The sequence below is a fragment of the Calonectris borealis genome, chromosome 2 (assembly GCF_964195595.1).
Source record: "Calonectris borealis chromosome 2, bCalBor7.hap1.2, whole genome shotgun sequence".
Classification (NCBI taxonomy): domain Eukaryota; kingdom Metazoa; phylum Chordata; class Aves; order Procellariiformes; family Procellariidae; genus Calonectris; species Calonectris borealis.
This window is the reverse complement of record NC_134313.1, coordinates 26,187,665-26,213,951: the sequence shown is the minus strand read 5'-3', so window position 1 is coordinate 26,213,951 and position 26,287 is coordinate 26,187,665. Positions and strand designations below refer to the sequence as shown.

General features: G+C 41.8%; 1 protein-coding gene across 1 annotated transcript in view; it reads left to right on the top strand.

The window, feature by feature from the left end:
* The window catches only part of CPQ (carboxypeptidase Q), a 169,845-nt gene that overhangs the window by 36,024 nt on the left and 107,534 nt on the right, over window positions 1-26,287 (top strand). The window contains exon 3 of the mRNA XM_075144589.1: window positions 4,402-4,609. Within this exon, the coding sequence (XP_075000690.1) occupies window positions 4,402-4,609 (208 nt within the window). The remainder of the gene's footprint in view (window positions 1-4,401; window positions 4,610-26,287) is intronic.

Below are 26,287 nucleotides of genomic sequence, written 5' to 3'. Positions count from 1 at the left end.
TAACCGATCAACAAAATTGGATTTTAAGCATAGTGGTCATTTTAATGAATTATTTCTTAAATGCTGTGAAATATAATTCCTCAATTAATGTTCTATAAAGTTAGAAGGATTCTCTGGCTTTGGGAAAAAATACTTATCTATAAAATCCTTTGTTTTTTCAAGCAAGATAATACAACCATTTAAAGCTATTCCAACTACTAAAAATGAAGAGCTGGGTGGTATCTAATTTACCATGTGTGAATAATTCTGCAGAAGTACCTGCTTGTGTTCATACAATAGTTTGGGTTGGAAGGGAGCTTTAAAGGTCATCTAGTCCAACTCTCCCTGCAATGAGCAGGGACATCTTCAACTAGATCAGGTTGCTCAGAGCCCCCTCCAACCTGACCTTGAATGTTTCCATGGGGCATCTACCACCTCTCTGGGCAACCTGTTCCAGTGTTTCACCACCTTCATTGTGAAAAATGTCTTCCTTATATCTAGTCTAAATCTACCCTCTTTTAGTTTAAAACCATTCCCCTTTGTCCTGTCGCAACAGGCCCTGCTAAAAAGTTTGCCGCCATCTTTCTTATAAGCCCCCTTTAAGTACTGAAAGACCACAATAAGGTCTCCCCGAAGCCTTCTCTTCTCCAGGCTGAATAACCCCAACTCTCTCAGCCTTTCTTCATAGGAGAGGTGTTCCATTCCCTGATGATTTTTGTGGCCCTCCTCTCAGGACCGGCTCCAACAGGTCCATGTCTATCTTATGCTGAGGACTCCAGAGCTGGAGGCAGTACTCCAGGTGGGGTCTCACCAGCGCAGAGCAGAGGGGCAGAATCACCTCTCTCGACCTGCTGGCCAGCTTCTTTTGATACAGCCCAGGATTCAGTTGGCCTTCTGGGCTGCGAGCGCACATTGCTGGCTCATGTCCAGTTTTTCGTCCACCAGTACCCCAAGTCCTTCTTGGCAGGGCTGCTCTCAATCCCTTCATCCCCCAGCCTGTATTGATACTGGGGGTTGCCCCGACCCAGGTGCAGGACCTTGTACTTGGCCTTGTTGAACCTCATGAGGTTGTCCACTTCTCGAGCTGGTCCAGGTCCCTCTGGATGGCATCCTGTCCCTCAGGCATGTCAACCACACCACTCAACTTGGTGTCATCTGCAAACTTGCTGAGGGTGCCTTTGATTCCACTGTCTATGTCATTGATGAAGATATTAAACAGTATCGGTCCCAATACAGACCCCTGAGGGACACCACTCATCACCGATCTCCATCTGGACATTGAGCCATTGACCACTACCCTCTGGATGTGACCGTCCAACCAATTCTTCACCCACTGGACAGCCCACCCATCAAATCCATACCTCTCCAGTTTAGAGAGAAGGATGTTGTGGGGGACCGTGTCAAAGGCCTTACAGAGGTCCAGATAGATGACATCTGTAACTCTTCTCTTGTCCACTGACGTAGTCACTCCATCATAGAAGGCCATTAGGTTGGTCAGGCAGGACTTGCCCTTGGTGAAGCCATGCTGGCTGTCTTGAATCACCTCCTTCTCCTCCATGTGCCTTAACATAGCTTCTAGGAGGACCTGTTCCATGATCTTCCCAGGCACAGAGGTGAGAATGACTGGCCTGTAGTTCCCCGGGTCTTCCTTTTTTTCCCTTTTTGAAAATGGGGGTTATGTTTTCCCTTTTCCAGTCCGTGGGAACTTCACTGGACTGCCAGGACTTCTCAAATAAGATCGATAGTGGCTTGGCAACTTCATCCACCAGTTCCTTCAGGACCCGAGGATGGATCTCATCAGGTCCCATGGACTTATGCACCTTCAGGTCTCAAACCTGATCTTCTCCTACAGTGGGCAGCTCTTCATTCTCCCAGTCCCTGCCTTTGCCTTCTGCAGCTTGGGCAGTGAGGCTCCAGCACTTGCTGGTGAAGACCGAGGCAAAAAAATCATTGAGTACCTCCGCCTTCTCCATATCCCGGGTAACCAGGTCTCCCGTTTCGTTCTGGAGAGAGCCCACATTTTCTTTAGTCTTCCTTTTATCCCTGATGTACCTATAGAATCTTTTCTTGTTGCCCTTGACGTCCCTGGCCAGATTTAATTCTATCAGGGCTTTAGCTTTCCTAACCTGATCCCTGGCTGCTCAGACAATTTCTCTGTGTTCCTCCCAGGCTACCTGTCCTTGCTTCCACCCTCTGAAGGCTTCCTTTTTGTGTTTGAGTGTGTCCAGGAGCTCCTTGTTCATCCATACAGGCTTCATGGCATTTTTGCCCTATTTTCTCTTTGTTGGGATGCATTGCTCCTGAGCTTGGAGGCAGTGATCCTTGAATATTAACCAGCTTTCCTGGGTCCCTCTTCCCTCCAGAGCTTTATCCCATGGTGCTCTGCCAAACAGGTCCCTGAAGAGGCCAAAGTCTGCTCTCCTGAAGTCCAGGGTAGTGAGCTTGCTGTGCGCCCTCCTCGGTGCCCTAAAGATCTTGAACTCCACCATTTCATGGTCACTACAGCCAAGGCTGCCCTTGAGCTTCACATTCCCCACCAGCCCCTCCTTGTTGGTGAGAACAAGGTCCAGCATAACACCTCTCCTCGTTGGCTCCTCTACCAGTTGGAGAAGGAAGTTATCATCGACGCATTCCAGGAACCTCCCAGATTGCTTATGCCCTGCTGTGTTGTCCCTCCAACAGATATCAGGGTGGTTGAAGTCCCCTGTGAGGACCAGGGCTTGTGAATGTGAGGCTGCTCCTATCTGTCTATAGAGGGCCTCATCTGCTCGGGTCTTCCTGGTCAAGTGACCTATGGCAGACCCCCACCATAATGTCACCTGTCCCTGCCCTCCCTTTAATCCTGACCCATAAGCTCTCAGTCGGCTCCTCATCTGTCCCCAGGCAGAGCTCCATGCACTCCAACCGGTCGTTGTGTCCTGGTTTCGGCTGGGATAGAGTTAAATTTCCTCCTAGTGCTGTGTTTTGGATTTAGTATGAGAAGAATGTTGGTAACACACTGATGTTTTCAGTTGTTGCTAAGTACCTTGTCAAGGACAACTATCCTCTGCTACCAAGATAGACTGGGAGGAGGGACCACAGCCAGGACAGCTGGCCCAGCCGGCCAACGAGGTATTCCATACCATGTGACGTCATACTCACTATATGAATGGTGGGCGTGATCCAGGAAGTAGCGATCGCTACTTGGTTTTCGGTCAGCGCAGGTGGTAAGCAATTGCATTGTGCATCACTCATTTTGTATATTCTATCATTATTATTATTATTATTTTCCCTTTTCTGTTCTATTAAACTGTCTTTATCTCAACCCACGAGTTTTTGTCACTCTTACCCTTCCGATTCTCTCCCCGTCCCACTGGGGGGGGCGGGGGGAGTAAACGAGCGGCTGCGTGGTATTTGGCTGCCTGCCAGGTTAAACCATGACACATTGACAGAGAGAGCGACACCCCCTCCTTGTCTCCCCTGCCTGTCCTTCCTAAAGAGCCTGTATCCCTCCATCCCGACACTCCAGTCATAGGAGCCATCCCACCACGTCTCCGTGATGCCAATAAGATTGTATCCCTGCAGGCGTGTGCATGTCTCTAACTCCTGTTGTTTATGCCCCATGCTACGTGTGTTTGCATAGAGGCATTTAAGTTGGGCCCCCGGTGAAGCTGTCTTACTGGCTGGGGTTCCTTTGTGCTGCTCCTCAGGTGCTCTCCTGCTGACCTGTGATCCTTCTTCGGGCTCTGGGCATCTATTGCTGGCACTGGCATCAAACTGGTAGGAGTGGGATGGATTGGGATGGACTGTGTTCTCTGTATCATAACTGGGAAAGATAGGTTCCTGGGAAAACTCCCAGAAGGACATCCAGTAGAACTGTGGTATTCTCCTGAATTAAATATGAAGACTTATTTATAAGCATACTGCAAATTTTGTTGAAACTGCAGAGCTTTAATTTAATTTAGTTTATAGATTAAATAATTTTTGTAAGTGTTTCAGACTAAAAATATGTACTTCAGTTGTCTTACGTTAAGTTGTTTAGCAGCGTATCAAAACAATTCCATTAAAAGATTACTATCTTTTTTTATTAATTCCATAGGCAGCTTTTGCAAATGTTTTTGTACTATAAATGACTGCAGTGAGGCATTAAAGCACATGCAGAGAACAGAATTCCCCCCGTGTATCGTTCTTGCCCTTCAAATTATGTTTTAATACCAACCTGATAGCGTAGTTTACAGAACTGTGTGTACTTGGTTCAGGGTGATATTACAGCTGTTTTGTACCAATCCATGATGAAGCTTTTCACATAGTCTTCCTTTTCCAGTAAGAAGTTAAATCTGATTTCTTGTGTTCTGCACTGTCTGTGCTTTTCTGTCTGTTAAAACTGGCTGTAGGAGAGTTGTAGGAAAGCAGTGTTACAGCCACTGTAATACTTTCTTTCAGGAATTACGGCGGAAGTCATAGTGGTAGCCTCTTTTGATGAACTGCACAAAAGAGCTCAGGAGGCCAAGGGGAAGATTGTTGTCTACAACGAACCTTTCATCAATTATGGCAAAACTGTGCGATACAGATCACAGGGAGCAGTGGAAGCTGCTAAAGTTGGAGCAGTGGCATCCCTCATTAGATCCATTGCTTCTTTTTCTATTTATAGGTAAGCATTTTTCTCTTCTCTCCCTGTGACTCACATTTCAGCCTGTAGTTCACATGTCATTTCTGGGCAGGCATTTTTGTTCTCTATGACTTAAACGTTGCCAGTTACAAGTGGGTGTTCGGTTTTGAAACTATTGGCTGCGCAATAATTCTTTTCCCCTGTGCTTTGTCATTCTTTCAGAATGTTTTGGTTTTTTGTTACTGATCCAAATTTTGTATGATATTTGTTTTAAAGAACTTCCTGCATTCTCAAGGCTGTCATAAATATTCTGAGATTAACCAAAATCAAATGTCTTTGGTGACAACATGTGCCAAACTGTCAGTGATGATATGAATTGATCATTCTGTATATGTGACTAGAATGTAAGTGGACAGTTTTTATTGTATTTGTCATTTTCCTAGCATGAGGCTGACTTGTACTAGATGAAGGAGTAGTCTGCTTTGAACATAATTGTTTTGAACACTTTAGCAATAAGGTTTGTAATTCTCACTCTGCTTTTTAAGTAAGGTAGGTTGAAATAATGATTTCTTGAAAATTAATTGTTTTTAGATGTCTTAGTACGTTACTTATTATATATAGTTTTATATTTCTGAAATGAGCATTTTTAGTTTTCAGTGAGGTGCTGTATTTTGTAATATTGTTCTCTTTTTGGACAGTATATGTTCAGAGCTGTACAGGCCATTTATTTCTCCCCCTAGTTGCCTAGTGACAGAGGAGTCATCGGCGGTAGCTAACCTGACCCTGAATGTGTGCCACATCATAAACTGGAATCGTGTTCTGTTTCGATAACGTCATGGTTTCTTTTTGATCTGTGTGCCTAGGTTTTCCTTCTACAGAAGTCCAGGCTGGCAAGTGGGAAGGAGTGGTATGGCTTTGGGTCTTGCTCGAAGCTTGGACTGGGAAATGGCTGGGAAAGGCGCTTGGAAGTGTGTTTGATTCTGCCATTTCAGACAAAACATAAGTGGTCACATCTCAGCAGTATGAGAAGTGTGCGAGCATCACCATTTGTGATGCTTCAAAAGGTTTGAGAAATGCAGTAATGCCAGCTAACTGCATTGGGTCCTGTGCAGAGGACAGCTCTGCTGCCAGTGTAGTTGCTTGATTGCATTTTTATATGCTCCATATTCCCCTAAAGAAGCTGACATTACCTGTTTAAAATGCTTTCTCAAAAGTAAAGTACTTTGAATTCAGATAGTATCCGAACTGTACTAATGTATTTCTTGATGCCCAACAAATATAGCAATGTTTACAATGTATTTTCTAATACCAATAATTTTCTAATAAATTTAATAATAATGAACAGAGAGTAGAATATGTTTCAAAAGCAGTTTTATGAAAAATGGTATGTTTTCAAAATAGTCATGTCTGGTATCATCAGAGAATATTGCAATCTATAATTTGTTATTATCTGAAAACTAGAAGATGATCTCAACACTGATCTATCCAGTGCTTAGTTCTGGTGCCCTGCAGAGGTGTTCATTTGAAAGAGACTCTTTGTATCTTCTGTTTGCCAGACTATTTATGGAAGTGCATTTTAACATGTAATAGAAAATTTAGAGATGAGGAACAGAGGTGGAGATTGAAGGTAGTAAAGCCTGTTTATTAGGTCTGGGTACTGGCATTACAGCTATTTCAGAATTGAATGAAAAGAGACGAGAAACAGATGCCAAATGTATGTTTGTTTAGAAGTATCGAATCCTTAATTGAGGCTGGGAGCCGAGGTGTCATTCCCAAAAGCAATTTCAAATTTAGATGCTCCTAGGAAGCATTTTTTCATGAAATGTACTTTCAGTCCTTTCTTCGTTTACCTTCACTTAGGGGTTTTTTTTGGGTAAGGGGAGGGATTGGTTAGTCTATTTTTTCCTATATTAAGGGAGGTATTCAGGTCCAGGCCATCATTTTTGCCACTGCGCAATGCCTAGATCTGTTTGTCTTGTTTCTAACAGAAAATAGGTATTGCTGTAGGCAGGATGGATTTTCTTATCTCCACGGCTTCTCCTATATTTTCTTTTAATCACCATCTGTGTGTGTCCTTGTCTGTCCTACTGATGTGCTGTGCTGGATGGACTGTGTGCCGGATGTGGTGCTTCTTGTCAATCAGTGTCTGGGGCACTGTTTGTTCAAGTTGCTTGCCTTTTTGACTGATGGGAAATACTGTGTCGCTGCAGGGAGTAGCGTGTTAGAAGGATGAGAGATGAAAGGTAAAAAGGTGATAAAAGGCTTCTAAGTGTTGTGCAAGAAAGTCTTGCATTCTTGCAATTTGTATACTGCTGCTTTGTTGACCAGAACCTTTACTTCTTGGGCTTGTGTGCTTACATGTGCACCTGTAATATGAATAACTGCTAATGGGATTGTGGCAGTTCTTCAAAACATCCTGGAAACATCTTAGAAGAAAGTGTCCTCCTTCTGATACTGCACTATCCCACTTTCCTCAGGTGAATGAAAGGTGGAACTTCACAATTTTCCCTAAACTGTATCAGCTTTGGTGTGTGGTTTTTTTGTTTTGTTTTGGTTTGTTTTTTTTTTTTTGTTTTGTTTTTTTTTAAGATTTCAACCCCTTTTGGACAGGGCGTCACTTATTGTTATTTGCTTACTCTATTTGCAACGAATTAAGCTGGCTGGAACAATGGAAGCCACTTTGTGGTGTGATTTCTATGTGATCTTGCAATGTGAATAATATTGATAGGTTAAAACTAGGTACTTTCTAGTAGATTAACATTTTAGGCTTATTGGGACTGATTATTAAAGCTTACTGACAGACAGAATTGGTAAAATCACAGCATGAATGAAATCAGTGTTCTCTTGCTGGCAGCTTGGTGTCTGTTCCTTGTTCCAGAGATGGCAAGTGGCTGCCACATTGTCGAGGGTAAAAAGTGTGAAGGGAACCTTTGAGCAGGAATTATGTGGGCAGATTATTTTTTTTTAAGGCATGGTAGTATAGCTATGGAGTGAATGAAACCACCTGGGGACTCAGGCATCCCAACTCGGAATGAGGGCAAGAAGGGGTAAACTTGAATATACTCAGGAAAACTCATTGCTCTATTTATATTACGGCTCATGCCAACTCATCGGTGACAGTGAAGGACTTGAAGGTTTTGTTGTTGAGTTTCAAGGAGTGGATTCATTTATTTAGGGCAGAAATGGTAAGTGAATAGGAAATAAAATTAGCAACAACATCTCCCTTGGCCTATGAAGAGATGACGGTAGTTACATGGTTGGTGTTACCATGTGGCAGTTGTGTCTCGTGGCATTGTCCCCATGTTGTGTTAGAGTCAAATGACTCTCTCGCTACTTTATAGGTATTATGTAAGAGTGGGTTTTGTTACTTGAGAGAAAGTCACTGTAACAGGTAGGTAATTTTCACTGCTCTCCCCCCAAACGGTGTGTTTATGACAGCCTTTTTCCCAGTAACAATTTCCTGAAGCACTGGCAATTCGGTGGTGAAAACATTTAAACATGAATAGTAGGAGTCAAGAATAACGGAACTATTTTTAATGAACCTTCTCAAGTAACACATATTATCAACAGTATCCATAGTATTTGGCTTTTTGGAGAAATCCGGATGTTAACTTTTTTTGCTTTAATAGCTTGGTTATGCTGTGATTAATGGGCTTGTACAAGTTAAAGTAATACATACGTTTACTGTTGTGTACTATAAGCTGATGAGTGTTTCCCAGTTTGTAGTGGATGTTTTTATAGCAAAAAATACTCAATTTACAAGGCATGGTTAAAAATGTGGTTGTAATAAGCTAGCCATAAGTCTGTTTTTTGCTTCCTAGCTGTACTTTTTTAGAAGATTTTGTAGATAAAAGGTATTCTTTAGCTATTGAAATGGCCCAGTATTTATACTGTGGTGAAAGTACTCTTACGAATCTAAAACTGTAAGTAAATCCTTCTGTTCCTTCAAGAACCACAGATTAGGTAAAGTCGTAACACTGTGTCTTGTAGTAATAACCCCTTCAAGGGCTCTAGAAAGAAGCAAAATCGAATGTTTTTTGAGAACTCAAGAAGAAAGTTCCCAAGAATCCTCAGAGAGAAATGCCAAGAGCCCAATTATTGTTTTTCTAAATGCTGCAGAACAATCTCTCCGATACATAAGAAATCCAACAGGGAACATATTACAAGGCCAAAATAGACCAAGTAGTACTTTGACACAGTCTGGAGACTGTTAACAAGGACACATACTTGGTCAAGTTCTTCTCTTTTTGGGCTGAATTCAGCATCTTATACTTATCTGAAATAAGTAATTTCCTTCATTTTCTCTTGCCTTCTTCAGGCTACAGGTGGCCAAGACACAATGTCTGCTTGTGAAGCTCTAGTAACTCTAATCAAAAGCTGTGTCTGGATGAAAGCTGAATTCATGAGTGGCACAGTGCAACTCAACTTTTATGGCAGAGGTTGCATGGAAAGCCTGAGTGGATGCATGTGACACAATTAAGTGCAGGCATGCCAGGCCTGGGATATCATTTCATGGCATGTATGTGAATTTGAAAACTGTTGCTTTTCTTTTGTCTTAATTTCCCCTTCTTGTAACCTCACTTGGTTTATTTTCTTCTACCATGTATAGTAATGTATATCTTTTTGTAGATACATTGTACTCTCAAAGTGTGTTTTCTTTTCCTCTCCTGTTTTTCATTTTATTCTTCACTGCTTGTAAACAATTCATTCGCTTCTCAGTCTCGCTGGCAATGTATGTGAGTTAATGTCATTTTTCAGCTCTCAGGTGCTAGCGCAATGACTTCTTACCACATCACCTCTTCCTAAGGCTTGGTCTGCTGCCTTTGGTTCCAGATGTGAGACGTGCCTGCTAAGGAGAGCTTCCTGCTTTCCCTAAAACTCCATGTCTAATAAACAAACACGTCTAAGGAAGGTAAGGGCTTAATCACATCAGTAGTGGCAAAGACACTCAACTTCTTGTCCTGCCAAGTTTTCTGAACTCTGGGATGGTACAGTAGTTTTGGTAGGATTTCTTTTGCTTTTATTTGTTTTTTATAGCGAAGAGATGCATCTGGCCTTTAAAACTGATGTTTTATCTTTGAAATACTGTATCCTCTGGTTGTGTCATGAGCCCTGAAGGCTCCTTTCCTTCCCGTTCTGCCCCTCCTTCCACAATGAGTGCCGGTGTACCTGTATTTTTGCTACCATCTTAGGAGTCTTTCTTCCTATGACCCGTTCTGCAGTCCATAGAGGGAGAGCAGTGCTGTGTCCATGTGGGATTGTATTTCAGCTGGTAAACACTGGCTAAAACTTATGTGTGAGTGTGAGAGCAGTTCTTTGTTAATATGAGACTTATGACCTGAGCCCATTCTGATCATAAGCTGTAGGTCAGGTCCTGAGCCTCTCTATCGCTTTGTGTGCACGTGGTCTAGCTAAGCAGACCTGTATTCCCTTCCGTGTTTCATAGCCTGGGAATCAAGCGGGTGAGACACTTTGCCCTAGAAAGCTGCCCCTGTTGCCCAGTAAATGGCCTGGACCACCCGCTATTATTTTCAGCCAAAAAATCTTGACTTGTGTGTAAATTTCTAAAACTTAACTGACAGCCTAAAATAATTTCAGGAGCTCTGCAGCTAACCGCTTCATTTTTACTGTCTTCTTTCATTTTGCTTTTATTTAATAAACAGTGCAATTGCTGTGAACAGGCGAGCCTATGGTAGCACAAACTAAGAGTTAGGTTTGTCATCGCTTTTTCTTCAGTAACAGTGTCTGTTGTAGCATGGGACTGGTCATCCAGATTGCTGCTCAAGTTAAAAAATCAGCTTTCCTCAGGCATTTGAGTTTCGCTAAGATTGTTCGCTGCCTCTGGCACCTGTTGAAAGGAAAAGAATGAAATTGTTTTATATGTACAACATGAAGTAGAAGTTTTGTATAATTAATTTTTGTAACTTTTTGCTTCACTTCCTTCTGTTCCCCCAACACTCACACGGACCTTTTTCTGATCTGCCTGTAGCACTCTGGTAACTATGTGATTTTCTGGGCTGCTGAAGCTGTGCAGCCTCAGTGGCGTATCTGGCCACGTTCAGGGGCCAGCCTGGCTGATGCTCGCAGGATGTAGAGAAGCCGACACGTAACATCTCCATCCGCGTGTACAGGCTTAGTGTGTGTAAGCTGCCAGTGCCCTGGGTGCATTTAAATTTTGGTCCCCCTCTCCAAGTGCTGTGTCAGTTCAGGAATTTGTGGTTACTCTGGCTTTTGGCCTGTTAGCACATGTGGTATGTGAGTTAATTTCCTGCAGTTCTGTTCAGTCCTCGCGATTTTTTCCTAGTTTCTAATTAAGGTAGCCTTGGGCTCTCAAATCTGCACGGGTGGGATGTATTTTAGTCCATCTGTAAACCTGTTTCCTTGTTTTTTGGTTAATGAAATAATCTTGTGTCTGTTTCTCTTGGGATTAGGAAAAATACTTTACTGGTTGTCCAAACTTTTTCCTCTTCTAATTGCAAATCATTTTTACATCTTTCAAAAGAAATACTCTTGTGTTGCAATGGAGTTTTTCCATCTGATGATATAATCAAAGTAAAAATCACTTTTTTTTAAAGATAAAGCTGCAATTAAAGATTTAGGTGCAACAGCTGAGATGAGACTGAGCATGTGTTAGTGGTTGGGCCGTGCTAGGTGCACTTATTGAGCGCATCTTTTGGTGTATTTTCATCAGAAAGGAATTTAGCACTGGTGCTCAGAGACTGCTCAGTGATCAGGCAGCCAAGGATTTTGGGAGGTTCGCTTCAAAAGCTCATTCTTTATTCAAACTAAAAGGCTAATATGGACATACCACGTGAGACCTTTAAGAAAGTCACATCATCTGTATAATAATTTAAACTGCTTATGGTGTAATTTCTATTGTAGTGGCCAGAGATGTGCCCTCTATGATATGGTGATTCACTTCATCAGTGCAGGTTGTGGCTTTTCATTATCAAATGGCAATTCCAAGAGGGAGCACAGGAACAGAGGCAAGGATTTCTTTAAGTCAGGGAAGACAAACTTAGGGATATTCACTGCATGTCAGCCAATTAGGTCTCCTTGATGCTGATGTATACGTAAAATCAAACATTATTATTATTGAAAAGTTTTGGATAGAAATGGCTAAACCAGATTGCCTTTTTGTCAAGAAAAAGCACTGAGAAAGTTCTGTTTTGAAGGGAGAAAGTTACTGGGTTAAGTCTCCAGAAATAATGTTTTTCAAAGGGTGTCTGGGACACAGGACATTTCTCTGAGTGTGAAAGTAAACTATTTCTATATTCCTTGAGTAAAAAAAAATATACTATATTTACCTTTTTTTTTTCCGTTTCATGTGACAGTCCTAAGCTGGTATCTTTTCCTTGATTGTTTGTAATGCAATGTTCTTTGGTACTGGTGCATACTATTTTGAGCAGTGCTACCATTCTTACTTCCAGGGAGCTGTCTTTTGTTAGAAGTACAGAAAATAAAGAGTTTGCCTATATTATGTGTGGATCTGATGCCTTCATTTATTTACTTGAGAAACTTCCTTTGCTCATTACCATGTCCCAGTGACAGAGTACCTGTTCTTATTATTGCCTTGTTGTGTTTTTTAAGTGGTTTTTTCCTTCCCTAGCATGCGAGTTTTATGCACACAAGGTCAAGTGGTGAATGTGTGCGTTGAAGAGTTATTTTCTTTCAGTGGGGAAGAGAATGCAGTTGTGGTCAAGGTAGTTTAGAATTGATCTCTGAGGGAACTGGAAAATTGATGAACCCTATTCTCCCCTGCTTGTATTGTGTGTGCTCGCTTCTGACACTGCAGAATTGTTATAAAAATAGTCTCCTCCTGAGTAGGCAGCATCTTCTGTCTGCTTTGCGCAGGCTTGGGGAATGCACGAGGCATAAAGGCAGTGGGAAGCTGGGTGGTAACCGTAGAGATGTAACAGTAATGTTGTGGCACGACTGAAGAAATCAGGAAGCACCACTGATTATTTGTGAACACTTTTCACTTACGGGATTGGAATAGTGGCAGGAATTGTTCATAGGAAGCGTCTCAACGAGAGACTGTCCTAAGGCAATATCCTGTGGCAAAAAAATACAGCAAGATTGTCTTCTGTTCTACTAAAGGACCAGGAAACAAGGATAAAACCCTTGTTTGTGGTGTAACAAGAGGAAATAAGAGCAGACCATGTTTTATAAGTCTCGGGTGAGCTCGTGGAAGATTCTAGTTATGTTTTGTAGCACTATGCATGTTGTCTTGCTGCCCTTAGAGATAGGGATTGGTGGTGTGCTGTGGGATTTATTTTGTTGGCCTGCACTTCGGGGCTTTCCCTTCAGGATGTCTGTATATGTTGTTGACTGACAATCATTAATTTTTGCTTTGCTTCCTATGTTCCCTGAAGGCCAATATGCCAGACTGCATTCTGCAGTGCAGTCTTTGTGCTCACTTTTGGGCAAATCCTAGCTGTCAGCAAGAGAACTTAGATGTCCTTAGAAGAAATGGAGCCTGTGCTTTAGGAGATGATCATATTGTACAGTGGGTTCTTGCAGTTTGAGCAGTGATTAAGGAGTCAAATTTCAGGTAACTTCATAGTAAGAAATCTGTAGATGATATTTCTTAAGTCCCAGTCTCTCTTTGGCTTTTGCCAAACTTTTTGCTGCTTTTTGCTTTGAACTGTGTAACTCTGTTTTTTTCCAGTAGACAGGGCTTGATGTGACATCTGAAATGTCTGGATAGTTTCATACATCTGGCATGTTTGTTTTCTTACACAGTCAGTAAAATGCTGATAAGACTAACAAGGGCTTTCTCTACCTCCTCCTAGTTTTGGCTACTCCTGTTCAGGAATATGTTCATGTAATTGGGAAGAACTTCATCCATTTAGTGTCTAGTAATATAAGCAGTGTCCTGTAACTGTGGTAGAGGCAGGTAAAATCTTTGTCAATACACTCTGTTATCCAGAAAGACTGTGACGATAACAGTCCTTTTGAAATCCTCGCTTCCTCACCAATAGCTTCCCAAGGCAAACCTTTATCAATGTACTACTCAAGTTTTTTTTCTTCTCTTCTGGCCCACCCACCCTCCTAATATTACTGACTCATGCATTTTGTTGGCGGCTAGATGGCCACCCATATCATGAATAACATGTGTTAGCCCTGGTCTTATTCGGGTACCCACTGGTTAGATTTGGTAATATAGAATCATAGAATCATAAAGGTTGGAAAAGACCTCTAAGATCATCGTGTCCAACCGTCAACCCAACACACCATGCCCACTACACCATGTCCCTAAGGGCCTCATCTACACGTCTTTTAAATACTTCCAGGGATGGTGACTCCACCACTTCCCTGGGCAGCCTGTTCCAAGGCCTGACCACTCTTTCAGTAAAGAAATTTCTCCTAATGTCCAATCTAAACCTCCCTTGGCACAACTTGAGGCCATTTCCTCTTGTCCTATCGCTTGTTACTTGGCAGAAGAGACCAACACCCACCTCGCTACAACCTCCTTTCAGGTAGTTGTAGAGCGCAATGAGGTCTCCCCTCAGCCTCCTCTTCTCCAGACTAAACAACCCCAGTTCCCTCAGCCGCTCCTCATAAGACTTGTGCTCCAGGCCCTTCACCAGCTTCGTTGCCCTCCTCTGGACACGCTCCAGCACCTCCATGTCCTTCTTGTAGTGAGGGGCCCAAAACTGAACACAGTATTCGAGGTGCGGCCTCACCAGTGCCGAGTACAGGGGCACGATCACCTCCCTGCTCCTGCTGGCCACACTATTTCTGATACAGGCCAGGATGCCATTGGCCTTCTTGGCCACCTGGGCACACTGCCGGCTCATGTTCAGCCGGCTGTCAACCAGCACCCCCAGGTCCTTTTCCTCTGGGCAGCTTTCCAGCCACTCTTCCCCAAGCCTGTAGCGTTGCATAGGGTTGTTGTGGCCGAAGTGCAGGACCCGGCACTTGGCCTTGTTGAACCTCATACAGTTGGCCTCGGCCCATCGATCCAGCCTGTCCAGGTCCCTCTGCAGAGCCTTCCTACCCTCGAGCAGATCAACACTCCCGCCCAACTTGGTGTCATCTGCAAACTTACTGAGGGAGCACTCGATCCCCTCGTCCAGATCATTGATAAAGATATTGAACAGGACCGGCCCCAGTACTGAGCCCTGGGGAACACCGCTCGTGACCGGCCGCCAACTGGATTTAACTCCGTTCACCACAACTCTCTGGGCCCGGCCGTCCAGCCAGTTTTTTACCCAGCGAAGAGTGCACCTGTCTAAGCCCTGAGCCGCCAGCTTCTCTAGGAGAATGCTGTGGGAGACAGTGTCAAAGGCTTTACTGAAGTCCAGGTAGACCACATCCACTGCCTTTCCCTCATCCACGAGGTGGGTCACCTGGTCATAGAAGGAGATCAGGTTGGTCAAGCAGGACCTGCCTTCCCTGAACCCGTGCTGGCTGGGCCTGATCCCCTGGTTATCCCGCACATGGCTCGTGAGCGCCCTCAAAACAAACCGCTCCATGATCTTCCCCGGCACCGAGGTCAGGCTGACCGGCCTGTAGTTCCCTGGATCCTCCTTCCGGCCCTTCTTATAGATGGGCATCACACTGGCTAGCCTCCAGTCGTCCGGGACCTCCCAGTTAACCAGGACTGCTGGTAAATGATGGAGAGCGGCTTGGCAAGCTCCTCCCCCAGCTCCCTCAGTACCCTCGGGTGGATCCCATCCGGCCCCATAGACTTGTGAACGTATTCTGGAGTTAGTAAGATTTAAAGGGAGTTTTATTCTGCCTTTGCATTACTGGTTCACGTATATAAAGATGTTGAGCATATAAAACTGCCAAGTCTTGGGTTTCTTGTACTGATCTTCAAGGAGTTACAGTTCCGCTTGCTGTGGGTTGAGCACTGGGAACTTTAGCAGTTTTCCATGATTTCCTGTTTCGCCCTAATCAGCTCCGGCTCTCTTCGGTGCTGTTAGCCCCTTCTGAGTCTGTATGAGTTGCTGTGCCTACAAAAGCCCTGTTAGCAAGTTCAGAACCATCTGACATGATTGTAATGTCTTGATCCATCTTGTTTGCAGGTTCTGTTTTAATGTTCACGGAACATTCGGTTTTCCTGATTACACTGACAAATGTCTCACTAGTATGTGGTGACCATAAATGTAGAGGATTGAAGGAAAACCTGATAATGAAAATGCAGATGAAGATTACAGAGAGGGATCTGAGTAATACAATGCCAATCAATTATTTTCACAAGGGGTGTATTTATTTTCAGCTGCTGATAAGATCTGAGAAGTATGTGGACTGCCATTTCATTTCTGTGTAATTCTGCGTGTTTTTTCTGTGTAAGTGCAGCACTGAGGACTTTATCTGGAGTGTTCATCTCCAGAGCACATGAGCACATGGCTCTGGACGACTGGAAGAGGTTAAATAGTGCCAGAATGATACAGAAATGGTGTTTGAGGAATCCTAGCCTAATACTCTCCTTTTTTTCATTTAAAAAAAAAAAAAAGGGAAAAGAGAGTAAAGGCTCTGTTTCTTGATGTATTCTCCTTGGAGGATTAACTCCATTAATTTCAAGTTACACAGCAACTCACTTTTTGATTTTGGTCCAGGCAATGCTGAAACAGCTTGTACAGAGGTCTACTGTATAGATTCACCTGCCTATCCAATTTTATTATTTTCGTGTCTTATAATTGGTTTTCCAGTTTGTTCTTCCCACTGAGTATTGTTTCTACTTCCTGTATTACTCAAGATACTTTTTCAGAATCTGTTTGGTATTGTTCTTAATCTGATGATGTTACTAAAAATTATCTACATACTACAGAACAGTTTTGGCATGTATATATTAAAGTTTTATTTACGGAACATGTTGTATCTGCTGTAAAACATCTGAAGTATTCTTTTCAAGGTTTACTGCCGATTTTCAAAAGTGAACACAGGTTTATGTAGGACTCTGGCTGGATTTGCATGCTTCAGAATCTGTCTCACACATACAAGAAGATGTTTTATTTTGATATGTAACCTTTTACTTATGTCATGTAAAACAAACAGGCAGACAAATTATAGGTGCCATTTAAAAAATATACTTAATATGCTAGTTAACTGTTAATATCCACAGTCTCTCTGGTTTATGCCCCAGGCATGCAGAGGATTTGGAAATGCTAATTCCTCATTTTGTTTTGCCTTGTTTGCTTAAATATGTGAGCAAACGTGTATGGTTCGCTCCAACATACTATGATTTCTCTTTACAAGAATGCTTGCATTGTTTTTCAGGGGGTAGAGGGCCTCTCGTTTTTGTTGGTTCTTCTACTTCTCACAGTCTTGCTTGTGGCTTGTCTATATGGTCGCGTATTTCTGTGTTATTTCCTTAAATGTTGTCTTCACATAGGATGGCCTCACCCTGCTGTGTTAGCTCTACTATGATGTATGTCAGGCATTTAAGTATGATGAGTTAGACCTGTTTGTATGATGAAACCCCTTATTTATGGCAGACAAATTTTGACTTGTGTTTTCAGGAAGTCAGAGCCAATTATTCCACAGTTGTTGTTTAGAATTGTTTTCTAAATGTAGCCTGATGTTGATGGCCGACAGTAATAATGGCCTCTTTCCTGTAGAAATAATGTTTTGTGCCTTTTAAGTGTAACCATTTCAATTACTTTAATCCTTTTCTCCAGCTTTGTTTTCCCCTTCAAATCCAATCAGTCACCTGAGCCTCTCTCTTATCATGTCCATCTTTTTGCATCAAATACTAATCCTTTGGCCTTGCCTGCAGGGTAGGGCTAAATGGTGAAAATCCTTTTCCATCTGGTTTATTAAGTGAGAGGTGCCAACTCCTGTCTCTGCTCTCCCAGTGATGCCAGCTTTGATTACTTGCCTGTTGTCCTCTCCTTCAGGCACGTTATACTTTCTCTCATTTTATTCCTATATTTAGGAGGATGGTGCAAACCTAAAGCCGTAACTTTGTTCTCTTCCAACTTTCCTTTTTAAATCTGACCTTTGGTTTGGTATTTATAGATCATTCCCATATGTCATTAGCTGGGTAGGTGACTAGGGTCTGTGACTTCTGCTGAACTGTTTTACCGTTACCTTGCTTTCCTAGTCACTGTCCACAGTACTTCTGCCTTGGCTGTCTAATATGAATACTGCAAATACTCTGTGAAACAGAGAGGGGTTGTCTTTGATATGTTTCTGTTCATTATTATTAAGCAGGGTTGAGCTTTGACTGCAATTCCTGGATTTTTAATCTACTGTGATCACAAAAGAAAAACACTTATTCTAAGAATAAGAAACAGAAAGGAACCACATAGTTTCTGATTTACGTATTTCTATTTGGATTTCATCACGTTAGTTTGCTGGTGACTATGAAGCACACAAAATATACCTCAACAAGAGACATTGAAACTATTGTACCATTTAGTTCTGGAAAATCCAGATTGATTCTAGACATTTGTGCACAGGACAACAAAAGATACTTTTGTCAGACGAGGGAGAATAATCATGTAAATTAACTAAAACCAGGGATTCTGAAGTTCCATTTGTCACTCTACCTTGTGTCCCCGTGGGATCTTGAGTAGCTCACGGTAATTTCTCTCTTTCACTGTTTGCACGCAGTGGTAATATTTTTTTGAATGTTGATTTAGTGTAACATTGTACATTGTTTACTATAAAGAAGACAACATTAAAAGTTGACTCTTCTGAACTGTGATCAGTAGATTCTGCAATAATTTGCCTGTGCCAAAAACAAGTAATGGTTGTATTACTACATAACAGTGGGTGACTACTGCTGATAAATAATCCATTACATAACCATGGGTTTTTATTACGAAATAAAATGTAGTGTGTTTGGTTGTTAAGTTCTGCTAGATTGAGATTTCAGGTTGACCTAACAGAGATCTGTGGGAAGGCTCTGGCAGGAGGTGAATAACAGAGAATACAGGTCGTTACCTTGGAATATCGTATTTTCAAATGTAAATATTTAAAAACAATCAGTTGACTGTAGCTCAAAGGATTTGGATTTTGAGTTCAATTCAGTAACAACTCACCGTGAGAGAGTTGAAGCCGCTGGAAAGAGCATGAAGGAGCTGGAATTTCATAACAGTACAAGGCTTTTTCTTAGTAACAGCTCTTTATCATCAAGAACAACATGAACTTTAGAAATCAGTTCCTGGGATTCAAATGTAATTTTGCCAAAAGTCTGAGGTTTGGAAAGAGTGAGCTCACAGGTGGGACGTGAGGGAGATTTTAGCTGTTCTGCTATAATCTCTGTATTGCTTGCACCTTTTCAGGGAGTAGACTGTGATCCTTCTTTGAGGAGGGTCTGTGTCTCCGTTTAAGTATCTTCTCCCTGCAGTCTCCACAGAAGGAGACAACAACTTTCAGGGCTCCCAGTTTCAGGCTATGAGAAGGCTGCAGTTGCTGCTTGGGGGGACATGAGAGAGCCAGAAAGAATGTGAAGGGACCAGACAGCTGGAGTACAGGCTCTGTATGTCCAGAGAGGGCATTAGAGGGATCTACGTTTGTGCCCAAAGAGCTTGAGCAGGGATTCCACACTGTCCAAATGCAGCCAGCACCTGGAGTCCAGAATCCTGGGCTGCCAGGTTCATCTGAGAGACCATCCAAGGCTGTAACTCCACAAAGCTATGTGTTTTTTTCCCTCTTTCTTTACTTAGTTTATAATGCTGACAATCTAGGAAAACAGAAATTATGTGCTGCAGTGTCTGAGAGAATCCTAACATTTCAGTCTTGCCAGAAATGCGATGCGAATAGGCATACCCATGAGAAAACTTTAGCAGAGCTACTTGGAATAGTAAGTGCAGCTGCAATTTATGATTTTAGAAGCGTAACTGTTTTTCAGTGTCTAAAATTAGGTTTCAGTCATGTAAATCTTTGTATGGTACTTCTCAGGGACAATCAGTGATGGATTCCTTTAACCCTTTCCCATATAGAGCAGTACCTTTTATTCCTCCGATATTTCAATGTTACTTATTGGAATGACTTAAGAGTTAGTGAAAAGATGGCAGAATCCAGGCAAGTGTGAAAAGATGACAAGGGATTGGAGAACACCATTGTAAAGTATCAGACTTCCAGGTAATGCTTGTCTGTAGAAGTTTCCTGAGAAAGGAAAGAATGCCGTTCGTTCCTCTGATGGTCTCCCCTATGAGGTATCTAAATTGAAACAACTACTGTAATTGGTCAATACTTTCAATACAAAATTTTAAAAAAGAACAATTTTAAATGCTTAGATCAGTATCAGCTCATCACGCGATGCACTTGGCTGTATATCTGTATAAACAGAAGATGTATAGAAAGAGGAGGATGTTACTCTTAAGTCAATCTGGCTGATTAAAGAAAATGTAATGGGATTTCAAAGCACTCAGGTCAGTTTGGTATTCTTGGGTAGCTGTTGGGCATTAGAGAAAGTATCTGTGAGGCTTGAAGGGGTTTTTAGTCCAAGTATGTTTGTGGCTGAGAAATTCTAACCACAAATACACTATTTTTTCCACCTCCACCTGAGTTTTTCAGAAGGACATTACAGGGTTAGCAGGGAGCAGAGCTCGTGAGCTGGACAGCCTGGCTGTCAGGGTTTCAGAAGGATGCACCTAGACAGGTCCGTCTCCCCCACATGTTTGACAAATCACAAGTTTCCGAGGAAGATGATGTTTTATCAGTATTTTTGCAGCCAGGCCACTCACTAGTTTCATAGCTCTGGCAGCAAGAAGTGATACTGTGTGATTTGCAGTGTACCATGGATCATGTCAACCATCAATTGTTCATTGCAGGTGAACAGTTCCGTGGTTAAGTCGTGGATCAAGCACTGTCCTGTTAAACCAGGAGTTTTGTTAATACTGCTATTAATCAGTGTATGCAGGCCAGTGAACCTTTATCTTCATGTAGATGAAACTATTAAAAGCCCACTTTGAGGCCTGGATGTACAAAGGCTTTGCAAGCTGCAAGGGATCTTTGGGCTGCACTTACAGAACAACTGCTTTAAACTGCATGATAGATAGTTATGAACTGCACACATTCAGAGTTGTTCTGTAGAATTCAGTATCTGTTTAAAGACAAGCTAGATTTGAAACAAGTACCATTTCCAGTGAATAATTTAAGTAACTCCACTATGCTTACACAGAAATGTAGTACAGAGTATTTTACAGAAACAAATTTCCACTTGACAGCTGCAAGTTAATTCAGCCTCTGCGTATTAGCTTGTAAAACACAGTTCTGCTTCTAAAATTATATGATACACTTCTTTCTCAGTAGATACAGTTTTTTAACAGATTTTCTATTTATATTATTGATGAACTTATATACGTGGTCTCAGTGTTAACATTAATCATTAACAATCAGTAAGATAATTTTCCTGCATAGTGTTCTTCAGGGGGGTATCTTTCCTAGTTAGCATTTGAACACTGGGAAGAAAATTCCCACTTTTTATTATGTTACTGTCTTGCAGTGTTGCTCTAGGTGGGCTGCAGTGGTTTCGTATTTTGAGCTCTAAGGCTGTGGTGTGTGCACAAATCTATGAATGCAGGTGATGCGCTGCATGCCCTTCCTTGTGCGGAGGCTGTCTGAGCAGAAGAGTGACACCCAGGACAGATGCATGAGGAGGAAGGGGGGAAGCACATGGGCCCCCCTGACCACCCTCTTTTCCTGGAACCTACCAGAGGTGAGCTTGGAGAGCTGTGGCATTCCCATGGCTGTCACTTTTCAGGTAGTCTGGAATCATGTCATGTCCCTAAACCCAGTTCACCTTCACCACCACAGTTCATCTGATCTGTCTGGCTGTGTGTGCCCGTATCTCTTGGTTAAGATTCAAAAGCATTTGTGTATTTAAATTTATGTACAGACTATAAAAGTCATGATTATTATTGTACATTCCAACAAAAGCCTCCAGCCTGCTACCTTTTTCCCAACAACATTTACCTCAGCAACATGGATCAACTAATGAAAAGCAAAGAAAATTGTATTGTTTCAGACAGTCTCTCTTCCAGCAGAGACTCCCCTAGGCAGTTTTTATTAGATACTAAAGAAATCCATAAAATGTAAGAGTGGGATTGAGAATAATCTTTTCTCTCCCGTTCAGCAGATGATGAAGGAATCAGCTTATCTCCAGGATTAAATAGGAAGAGCACAAACCTTCAAACAATAAGCAAAATAGTATGAGTATATAGTATGTATTGAAGAGCACGACAAACTTGATATCTAAAAACAGTGAGAAAGTGTTGCCGTTTGACAGCAATTTCCCTTTTATTTTTGAGGAAGGAAAATGACTTGAATTCTCAAGACTTAACTGTTTTCTCAGGAAACCCCTACATTCATTTCCTTATGGCAGCTGCTGTGTACTGGGTGTTCTTCCTGCGTGCTCCCAAAGAAACCAGCAGCACGGGAAGATCCCCAGAACTGACTCAATCATTCTCCCAACCATGGTTTGCACGGGAAAGATGCTTTTTTTTCAACCTGACATTCTTAATTTCCCAGACACAACACTAATTGCCGGGAAAGGAGCTGTTCAGAGGAAATATGTACCTATTGGGACATTTTGTATTTCATCTGATGTAGATTATGAAGCTTTTGGGAGAACCTGCCACAGTCAACAAATGCAGCTGGGGAAACAACGCTCACGCTTGGCATGACATTTTGCTGTGCTGCTCAATATTTAGTCCTAGTTCACAGGAGTTATTATAATGTTATAGTAAGCTTTAAAAATATATTCTGTTGCTAAAAAGAACTTTTCTGTTTACAGCGGATTTCAAGTTTGAGACTGAAAAATTCAGGGTATATCTGTAACTTTGGAGTGACAGGCAAGACTTTCCTGAGTTTTGAAAATAAAAACATACCATTTTATTGGAGAATGAGTTTATCAAATCAGTGTAATACACTACTAGATAAAGTATGCTTATCACTTAAGCATTTACATTAAATTTTACATTGAATGAGTGTCGTTGTATAATATATGAACTAGATAGGCAAATATAATGATCAGGTGATGTTAAAATAGTTCCTTTCATGTGGCACCACTAAAATCTCTCACTTGAGGGGAAAAATAAGTGCTATCCCCTCTGTATTATTTTTACTAACATACTTTTTTTCTCTTGACCTGAATTTTTTTTTTTTTTGCTTGAACAGTGGAAGTGTTGGATTGCTTAATAGAACACCAAAAAGGAGTTTAATATTTTGTAGAAATTAGATCTGTGGGAGTAAAAGAAGCATTTATGTAGGGAAGATGTTTCAGAGTTTCAGTTTTCTTCAGAAAATATAGTGGCTCACCCAGACAAGTGTCTTGCAGTTTGCTGACTGCTTGAGACTGAATCCAGTCAGGCCCTTTGCTCTTTCTTCTCATATCCAGTCAGTTTTTAAAGCCTTTTCCCCCCTGCCCCCCCGTTGAAGTTAATGGAAGATTTGCCACTGATTTTCAGTGGAAACAGGATTATACGCACAAACAGCAGAAAAGATGACTAGATTTCTCCATTTCCTCTCTTCTATTTCACTCCTGGGATTTACTTCCATGCTATCTATGGTGATAATACCTAAGTTATTCTACTGTCTAGTTTTTTACTTGTAAAAGCTCTCCCCTTTTATCCATCTACATAGTTGCCTTTGGGGCTAAGATACTGTTCTTTCTCCTGCTGTCTTCAGAGACTTGTTTCCCCTCTGTCATTCCCATTCCTACCTTGTGGGTTTTTTCTAGACTGCCCTTGTATTCCTGTTGACCCTTAGGTCTTACTTTTTACACTTTAAAGGCTTTGTTTGCATTGCCCCAAGCTATTGTAGGAAAAAGCTATTCCTAAATTCATTTGAGTTTAAGATAGGCTTGTGTTTCAGTTTTTTTATGGAGTACAGTGTCCAAGGAGCGTACTGCTCTGAATGGTGTGTGGCATGGAGAAGGAAGGGAAGAAGAAAAGCTCCATCCACGCTCTCTTCTGTGAGTTTGAAACTTTCCCCTGCCTCCTTTCAGACCTCGCTCCCCTCTATTTACCTCTGCGGTCAGCTGATTAAAAGGAAGAAGTTTTATGATGGGTAAGACCAGTATCCTCCATCCCTACCCTTTTCCTTCTGCTCACTCAAAGTGTTGGCTGCATGGTACCCTTTCCCATGACCATCTTTCGAAAGGAGGAGGAATGTCCCTGTACTGTCCCATAATGTATTGTATTCAGTGCCAGAGGAGGCTCAAGTTTCTGGTGTGACTTAATGTATGTGCCTGTGCATGGGAGAGCTTGACCTTCCCTGCTACTTACTGTCTGCAGTGAAGCAGAGACTTGGAAGCACTGATACGATGATTGATCCTACCCTGAAAGCTCTGATGCCTCTTCACACCTGTTTGTCCCTGATAATTTTAATTCATTATCAATAAGAATTCATTATCAATAATAACAAACGTCATTAAATGGAGGAGGTATGAAGGCCAGATCAGTATTCTAGACAGCTAGCTGTTATTTAGTTTGCTTATGTACTGCTAGCCCTGTGATACCTCTTTGATTCTCTACTTTCGAAATAAAGAAAATGTTTTTTTTTTGTTGTTTTAGTTTTGTTTTTTTGTTTGGATTTATGTATATCCTTCCTGTAGATATAAAATATAACATCTGTTTCTAGTGAGGTTTTTTTAATTTGTCCTGTGTGCTCACTGGTCTCTGGTGATAGAGGGGTCACTGAAGATACAAATATGGCTTCTGCTCAAGGCTGAGAAGCCAGGAGTTCAACAAAAAATAAAAAGAAACTTCGTGAAGCCAGAAGCCTTGCAGCTGCTGGCAATTAGGATTGTCTTTGGCGTTTCCTCCAGGAGCCCTCTACTCACAATACCTATGGTAGCGTGCGGCAGGCAGCTGCGTTCTCACAAGCCGGGGATGTAAACACAGGAGGAGGGAGCTTGGTTGTTGGTATTGAGCAGAAGGAGGCCAAACAGGTGTATGACTTAAATGGTTCCCTCAAGGTATTGTCAGCTGCTGGAGAGTCTTCTTCATGTCTGTAAGATGCAGAAAGTTTCTTTTTCAGTTGAAGAGCAGCTGATGCAAGCCTCCATTTCCTACGGATGTTTGGAAAGGATTGTGCAGACTTTTCTAATTTCCCAGCAGTTGGATAGTCCCGGCGTGGAATTCATTGGACTTGCTTCATTTGATCATTTTACCATTCACAGTTGTTTCCTGCTTCTTGTTTGACAAACCATATCTAATGTACGCTATTTTTTAAAAACTTCTGTGGTTATCATAGAATTCCCTTGGTGCGTGTGGTACTGAATATTATAATGAAATACAAACATATACGTGTTAGTTGCATTCTGTAGCCTGGCATGTATGTAATTACGTCAAAGCTATTATGCTTGTTTGGTAAAGCCTAATTTTAATGAGTGCCTAGCACTGATTAGATGCAGTTTTCTAAATGTCAATTTAAATGGAGTCCATGTGGTTACAGAGTAACGCTGTACTCTTTTTTTCAAAGGGAGTTTTCCTTGGTAAGGCCAATAGTTTCTGGAGTCTCTCTTACACTTCATTGTACTTGTGCAGATGCTACATCAATTAAAGTTTGGTACAAAGTAATCTGGAAGAGACTGTATAACTAGACTCCAAATATTCTATCCTTAATAACAGACTGCTATATTATTTAATTCCATATTTGTACCACATTGTATTTTTGCTCCTTAGTTTTTTTGAATTTTCTGTGCATATTCATATTTTGTTTTGAATTTAGTAGTCTTGCTATTATTTCAACTTACTGTAAACCAACAAATCAAATCCTACAAAGCCAATATAAGAAGCAAACAAAGCAAGAGAATCTTGGGACAAATGATGACAGAAACACAAAATTAAGCTGAATTTGTTTCTTTTATATTTTGCCAAGTGGCTGTAAATGGGGAATAGTCTTGATTTTATTTTTGAAAACCTAATTCTTCTGAGAAGATTAACAATACTTTTGACATTTTGACTAATTCTGTTACAGTTTTGCCTCTCCAGATAATGGTAAGAATCTTGAAAGAACGTACACAGTCTGAGTGCACACAAGGACAAGTTTTGTTTTGTAAGGACTTTATGGTGCTGAAGAAGGGGATTTACTTGAATGGAGTTCAGCCCTTGACATACTGCTCTCGATGAAGAGAAAGATACAGGAGTGAGGCACTCATGAGTAGCTATTCTCCATAACCAAGTGTGAGATCAAGATACACAGTTTCCCTTCTGTTTTGCTACAGGATGTTCCATCACTCCTTTAAAGTGTAAAGCTTTGTATGTGAGGGGGTTTTCTGTGATATGTAGAATATTCAAGTGAAAAAACAGAACCAAAGTACGAGGAGGATGTGAGCCTATTGCCGAGAGTTAAGGCTGTGATCATGCTATGGGTATAACTAGTGATTAATATAGTCATGGTTCCATTCAGGAATGTATTTTATGATTTAGAATCATAGAATCATTAAGGTTGGAAAAGACCTCTAAGATCATCAAGTCCAACCATCAACCCAACACCACTATGCCCACCACACCATGTCCCTAAGCGCCTCATCTACACGTCTTTTAAATACTTCCAGGGATGGTGACTCCACCACTTCCCTGGGCAGCCTGTTCCAAGGCCTGACCACTCTTTCAGTAAAGAAATTTCTCCTAATGTCCAATCTAAACCTCCCTTGGCACAACTTGAGGCCGTTTCCTCTCGTCCTATCGCTGGTTACTTGGCAGAAGAGACCAACACCCACCTCGCTACAACCTCCTTTCAGGTAGTTGTAGAGCGCGATGAGGTCTCCCCTCAGCCTCCTCTTCTCCAGACTAAACAACCCCAGTT